At 34.4% G+C, this 6,738-nt stretch overlaps 2 protein-coding genes across 2 annotated transcripts; one reads left to right on the plus strand and one right to left on the minus strand.

Annotated features, from left to right (window-relative positions):
* The first annotated feature begins 413 nt into the window (after positions 1-413).
* On the plus strand, positions 414-3,693 carry LOC105786669 (28 kDa ribonucleoprotein, chloroplastic). Its single transcript, XM_012613175.2, has 4 exons — positions 414-1,026; positions 1,141-1,242; positions 2,910-3,191; positions 3,422-3,693. The coding sequence occupies exons 1-4, from the start codon at positions 544-546 to the stop codon at positions 3,485-3,487; spliced, it is 933 nt and encodes a 310-aa protein (XP_012468629.1). The 5' UTR covers positions 414-543; the 3' UTR covers positions 3,488-3,693.
* Positions 3,694-3,813: 120 nt separating this feature from the next.
* On the minus strand, positions 3,814-6,466 carry LOC105786677 (protein-L-isoaspartate O-methyltransferase 1). Its single transcript, XM_012613181.2, has 4 exons — positions 6,160-6,466; positions 4,716-4,986; positions 4,360-4,524; positions 3,814-4,212 (listed from the first exon to the last, which is right to left on the minus strand). The coding sequence occupies exons 1-4, from the start codon at positions 6,370-6,372 to the stop codon at positions 3,962-3,964; spliced, it is 900 nt and encodes a 299-aa protein (XP_012468635.1). The 5' UTR covers positions 6,373-6,466; the 3' UTR covers positions 3,814-3,961.
* Positions 6,467-6,738: the final 272 nt, after the last annotated feature.

Below are 6,738 nucleotides of genomic sequence, written 5' to 3' on the forward strand. Positions count from 1 at the left end.
TATATTTTGTATTATGTTACTAAAAATGGTATAAAAGTTAATTTCACAAGCTTTTGTAATATCAATTATTGATATTTTTCAAAAGCATGAAAATTGACTCGAAGATATTACTAATTCGATTTCAAGAAACATTTAATGATCTAACTTTGTTTTTAATTTTTTAAAATTTGTTATTGGATTCTATTGAATGATAAATTTTTTATTTCCTATACAAATTAGTTCTTCAATAACCTATTTGAGATTTTTTAAAAATTATATATATATTTTATTTTTATAATTTTTATATAAAATCAAGTTCAAATAATAAAAAAATTTAAAAATATTGTTATTATACCAATTAAAATTACAAATAATTTTAAAATTTAAAAGTATTAGTTTTTTAAGTTAAATTTACTTACATGACATGAAGTAGTTTACCTTTTTATTTTCGATAAACCCTCTCCTCGTCTCTCTCGCCTGCCATCCCTTATCCTCTCAATTTCATCTTCTTCTTAAACCCTCTCCTTCACTCTCCCCCATCTTCCCTTTCTTCAATCAATTAAAATGTCTTCAATAACCAAACCCATATCCATGGCGGACTCATGTTGCCTCGTTTGTATCCCTTCACTATTCACCACTTGTTCCAAATCCCCATCTATCCTCTCCTTTCCCCCAAAACGCATCAATCTTTTGCTCTCATCTTCCCATTCTTCAACCTCTTTGACCCTCAAAACCAAAGCCCATTTCTCTTCTCTAGTTTCCTTTGTTGCCCAAACATCAGATTGTGCTCAACAAGAGGAAGAAAATGACGCCACCATCACCATCGATGACGAGGAAAGTGGCATTGAAGCGAAATGGGAAAACGATGAAAGTGATGGACCTGAAGGCGAGGATGCTGTTTTTGAAGAGCAAAGTGGGGATTCAGAAGAAGAGGGTTCTGAACCCTCTGAGGAAGCTAAATTGTTTGTTGGGAATTTGCCTTCTGATGTTGATAGTCAAAGTTTAGCTATGCTTTTTGAGAAAGCAGGAACTGTGGAAATTGCTGAGGTTTAAGAGAAAAATCTCTTTTTTCCTGCTTTTAAATTGTTTCAAATTCTTCTGTTTTTTGTGGGTTTTTTAGGTCATAAAATTATTGAAAATGTTGTTTAATTCTGATTGCAGGTTATTTACAATAGAGACACTGAGCAAAGTCGTGGCTTTGGGTTTGTAACAATGAGTTCAATTGAGGAAGCTGAGAAGGCTGTTGAACAATTTAATCGTTATGTAAGTTCTTTTATTTTACTTATTTTTTGGCTTAGATTTTCCTATTTCTGGATTAATATCTGTGATAGTAAATATAAACAAATAGGTTAGTATATAGATATGTGTGTTATGGGTATGTTTAATTGATATTTGGAGTGTCAAGACTTGTTTAGAGCCGTGGTTAAAGCTCCAATTTGTCACCTAGATGACACTGGATCCCATGATAAAAAGAATTATATTTGGAGTGCCTTATCCTATAGCATATCAGGATATGCAACCAACAAGAGTGTTGAACACGTACATTTAAAAGAAAATTGAAGATACGAGCTACTTATCTTGGATACTTGTATGTATATGACTAAAGTATATTTGATTTTTTATAAAGTATTTTTTAATGTATATGAAGTGTATCCCATAGTGTCTAACATGAGTATTGGACATGAACTCCAGCTTTTGGCTGATTGGCCAAGGGTGTTCACCCTGTACCTAGATAGTACGAATTGCATGCTAGTAGTGTAGAAGGGGCATAGCAGGAATTGCCTGTTAGTAGTGTAGAATGACTGATTGCCCCATTTACGTCTTTCTTTTGACTTGTATTAACTTTTACGGCCAAAATATGCCTCTTGTTCCTGTACTTTTGTAAAGTTTGAGATCTAGTCTCTGTACATAAAAAGGTTAAAAATTAAACCCTTTTACTATTTCAATGTAAAAATCCTAATCTGATCATTAATATTGAGGCAATTTATTTTTTGTCAATCATGTGCCACATGATATGAGGGCAACCTAATCAATATGCCACGCTAGCTGGTTTTGATAGAAAATATAATTGATGTTAATAATTGGATTAGAATTTTTAGATCGGGATAGTAAGATGATTTTATTTTCAAGAATAGGACTAAATCTCAAACTTTATTCAAGTATAGAGTATATTTTAACCAACTTTTACCTTTGCTATTTGGTGGTGAATTTCATTAGGTTGCTAATCATTGGATTTCTTGAACTTTTCTTTGTCTCTTTCCATTAAACCTATATAACTTATATTTAAGAGGCAACAATAAAATTAAGTCCATTTAATTCAATTTTAAGAGGCTTAAGGCTCTCTCTTAACGAGTCTAAGGTCTAGAATTCCCTTCGACGATTTCAACTTGTTCATCATAGGTCATTCGCGAGGAAGTAGAAATCAGGGAAAGAGCCCTGCGGGGAAAGAGCCCTGCTAAGATGGATGGTTTGCTTGTGAATTGTCCTGTGACAAGATCCATCAGTCGGGACTGCAACAGTTGACATTTTCTAACCTTTTAAAACCTCCATTCAACATACATTTCATAAATACAGTTGAACATCAAGTGGAAGAACACTAGTTGGTCATTGTTGATTTTACTTATTTTTTTTTTAGATTTAACTGTTGTTGTGAACCAAAATTCTCGTAAGTTGTGAAGTATTTGCTTTTTGCTTGTTTGATTTGGTAGCCATTACTAAATGCTTGCATGAACCAAGTTAAATCTGGGATTTGAGTCTGGCACTTCTTAGAGTTTGCCGTATAACCAGCTAAACTAAGCTCTGAGTTTTCTTTTTTATGTCATGGGAGATTGTTCTATCCAATTTTCTTTTCTTTGTTGATTGATGTTGAACTTGAAAGCTGTATCTGGTGCCTGTGCTTAAGTCATTGTTGCTTCCCTGTTTTTAAACAGGACCTTAATGGAAGGCTCTTGACTGTTAATAAGGCTGCTCCTAGAGGATCACGTCTCGACCGACCCCCTCGTGTTTTTGAACGTGCTTTTAGAGTTTATGTAGGTAACCTTCCATGGGATGTTGATAATGCTCGACTAGAGCAAGTCTTTAGTGAACATGGTAAGGTTGTTGAGGCTCGTGTAGTCTATGATAGGGAGACAGGCCGATCCCGTGGTTTTGGTTTCGTGACTATGTCCTCAGAAACTGAATTGAATGATGCCATTGCAGCTCTCGATGGACAGGTATTATCTGTGTTTCCTCTACAACTTTTCCTAGATTGTTTGGTCATAGTTTTCCATAAATCCCGAACCAACACCATATCACATGCATATCAGTACTTGCTTTGACTCTTCATTTTTTAACATTCGTTTCCAACCCATATTAAGATTTGGTCTTCTAAATACGTAACTGTATCCAAAACTTACACCCAAGTTCGAGTAGCATAGCTTAAACACATTTCCGATCATTGCAGAGTCTGGATGGAAGAGCAATAAGAGTAAATGTTGCAGAGGAAAGACCAAGGCGAGGATTCTTTTGATGTTGAAATGATTTAGATACATGATCTACTGCTGTTTGCTTTTCTTTTTCTTTTTCTTTTTTCTTTTTTCATTTTTCTAAAATAACTTGTCCTATTTTTCCCTTTTTTTAAGGTTCAATTTTTAATTTTATTATATTTTGTAAGGAATAAAATATATGTATCCATTGTTATGAAAACATCGTTTTAAAAGGTTTGTTTGCTCAAAATTTTATTAGCAGAAAAACATTGTAAGATCTCTATTAGTCATTTTAACGCAAACAAACATGTAATCCGATACATGTAAAGATCTATTTTTGCAATTTTTGCACATAATAACAAGAACAAACTTGAAACAGGAAAAAAAGCTATTGCATTTACAAAAGGAGGAAAATGCGATAAATAACTAGGATATTCTGTACAGTACTGGGTTCAAGAATAATCGGCTTTCACAACTGGACTTTCAAACAAGCTAAAGTAATTGTTATGTTTCCAATCTCAGTAACCTCTCAACTGAGCATCACGACTGGTTAAAGGAACATACCGGACAGAAGTCTCACTTCGAATGCTAATTGAACCGTCCATATTCTTGTCCACTACTTTCAAGTCTTGGAACATGTTTCCTACGGGAATCACCATTCGGCCACCTGGCTTTAATTGATCAAGGAGAGCCTGTGGTATTTCCGGTGCTGCTGCCCCGACATGTATAGCATCATAGGGTGCACATTCTGGCCACCCTTGCCTTCCATCTACGGTAAATGTACAAGGTCGAAGCATCAGTCATAAGCATTCAATAAAAGATCAAGTATCAAACATATTTCAACAACAGACTCGCTTCCATTTAAACAATAGAACATAAAACCATAAGAACATATGGTAAGTTCTTCTGTACATACCGCCAGCATGCACCGAGAGAGAACCTTCTTTCAACAGTGGAGCTGCAGCGCTTTTTTCTATGTTTTTTATAGAAGAAGCAACCAATTCAGGAATATGTTCAACACCAACAGCCCGACCCTGTGGTCCAACCATTATCGCAAAACAAGCAGTCAAGTATCCAGTTCCTACATAACAAATGCATAACCAGAATTAAAATATGCCTTTTTTTCTCAATGGCCATTGAGTCGGAATAAATCCCAAGAGAATACGTGTAGTTCATTTGAATCCAGCATTCCAACAGAGTTATACACATAAGAAGAAATTGAAGTGCAGAAATGACATGATGGAGTTGAAGAATTGTGGAATGCAAAGAGACCTGAGCCAACATCTAAAGCGTGCATGCCGGGCTGCAAATTTTGCTCCAATAATTGAAGGCAGGTAGCATGCATATGCGGTGCTGAAATGGTGGCATTGTAACCTATTGCCATTGGACTATCAGCATAAGCCGAAGCCCCATCCGGTACAAATAATGCCCTATCGATAGTCTCCATTACTTCAGCTACTTTCATTGACGAAATCACTCCGTAACGCTGCAAATGCTCCACCATTTGTTTGTTCTTGTTGATCCCATTTCCGATCCAAAAGCGCTACAAATTATCGAAAGAAATATTAGGCACAAATCACTACTGAATTAGACAAAAGAAAACAACAAAAACATCTCTCAAATTATCTTAAAAAAAAAACCACCTCACTAGAAAGAAATGAAATACCGAAACAAAAACAATGAAAAACTCTATCATGAAGAGCTGTTCCTACATTACAACCACTGAATCAAAACACCTATGGCCACAAATACAGCAATTCAAAATCCAGACATGTTAAGTTATTACCAATATAGGCCCCATCAGAAATGGCCAGCGGAACATAGCATCGGTATGCTACTCGAATACCAAACTTTACCAGGAACTACTTGAAGCTTATGCTTTTTATAATGTATTGATGGTAAAAGCACCGTGGAGACTCTTGTACTAGGAGTCAAATTGCGTTTTTACCCCTCTACTAAAAAAATGGGCAAATTAGCCTGTACGTTGAATCAAGAGCAAGCTAGCTCTTCTATTAAAAATTTCATCTATTTCTACTATTAAAAACTGGTTCTTGTACATCAGCATAAGGTACACGTGGCATGCCACGTCTCATTGTTAGATTATTTTATCATCCACACCAGTTTTTAAGATGATGAAATTTTTAACAAAAATAATCAATTTGCGCTTTAATCTAATTATTAGGGATTAATTTGCCCATTTTTTTAAGTAGAAGTACAATCTCCCTCTTTCATTACCTTATCCATCAGATAGTATAATCCAACATTTGAAATCATCACCTTATCCATCAGATTGTATATTATGTTGATTCAATACCCAAATTATTAATAGTCCAAAATACATCAACAAAGAGAAAAAGAAAATGAAAAACCCAATTGAACCTACTATATTATAATAAAGTCCAAAAATGTTCCAGTGCAAACAACTCATTTCTAGAGACACAATATCATCATAGTTCTTTAACAAGGTTCTCTTCATAATTCACTGACAATCAAGCTTTGCCCATAAACTTTTACCAAAACATCAACAAATTCATCATTTCTAGAAAACCCAAAACCAAAAATTAAGTAAATAAACAAAAAAGAGAAGAAACAAAAACCCAATTTCCCATTAACAATCATAAGAAAGGAAAAAGAAAAACAACCCAGAACGCAAAAAATGGAAGAACTGTTTGTAACTATTAAAAATAAGTCCAATAGAGAGAAAAGAAAAGGGTACCTGCATCCTGAAGAAGAGACAATTACCCGTGAGAAGGAGATTGAGGTTAGGGAGATTAAGACTGTTAAAGGAAAGAGGGCGGCCTTGAAGATGGTGATGGTGATGGTGATGGTGAAGATGAAGATGAAGGAAGGTAGTGTAGTTTAAGAGTTGCTTTATTGGTGGCGTACAATGGCGGTATCCATACGCTATCATCGTGGATAGATTCATCATTTTTGCATTTTAATTTTAATTTTAGCTTTTACTTTTTTGTTTATTCCATTTCTATTCCATTCTCGCCCTTTCTCTCACTTTCATCCATTGCAGCGCTTAAGCTTTTTACACTTGTCCAGCTCTGCTCTCTTGATATACGGATAAACCAATATTATTACAACTGGATTAATAAAAAATTATAAGTATGTTTTTTTATTGATTTAAAATATCGCGAATCGAAATCAAATCAGTGATTTTCAATTTAACTAATTGATTTGGTTTGATTTGATAACATAGTACTAAAGAAGTATGGTGGAGTATTTATATACATTAATCCATATGCAGTAGATGAAAAGCTAAATTAATTTTTTCGTTTAAAGATTTCAT

The sequence above is a fragment of the Gossypium raimondii genome, chromosome 7 (assembly GCF_025698545.1).
Source record: "Gossypium raimondii isolate GPD5lz chromosome 7, ASM2569854v1, whole genome shotgun sequence".
NCBI lineage: Eukaryota > Viridiplantae > Streptophyta > Magnoliopsida > Malvales > Malvaceae > Gossypium > Gossypium raimondii.

What these genes read in the sequence shown, in the direction of transcription:
- LOC105786669 (XM_012613175.2), top strand. Translation starts at nt 544, where the DNA reads ATGTCTTCAATAACCAAACCCATATCCATGGCGGACTCATGTTGCCTC. An exon ending in GAACTGTGGAAATTGCTGAG is followed by an intron (nt 1,027 to 1,140) that starts GTTTAAGAGAAA and finishes TTCTGATTGCAG; the next exon opens with GTTATTTACAATAGAGACAC. An exon ending in TTGCAGCTCTCGATGGACAG is followed by an intron (nt 3,192 to 3,421) that starts GTATTATCTGTG and finishes CGATCATTGCAG; the next exon opens with AGTCTGGATGGAAGAGCAAT.
- LOC105786677 (XM_012613181.2), bottom strand. Translation starts at nt 6,372, where the DNA reads ATGATGAATCTATCCACGATGATAGCGTATGGATACCGCCATTGTACG. An exon ending in GTCTCTTCTTCAGGATGCAG is followed by an intron (nt 4,987 to 6,159) that starts GTACCCTTTTCT and finishes GATAATTTGTAG; the next exon opens with CGCTTTTGGATCGGAAATGG. An exon ending in TCTCTCGGTGCATGCTGGCG is followed by an intron (nt 4,213 to 4,359) that starts GTATGTACAGAA and finishes CATTTACCGTAG; the next exon opens with ATGGAAGGCAAGGGTGGCCA.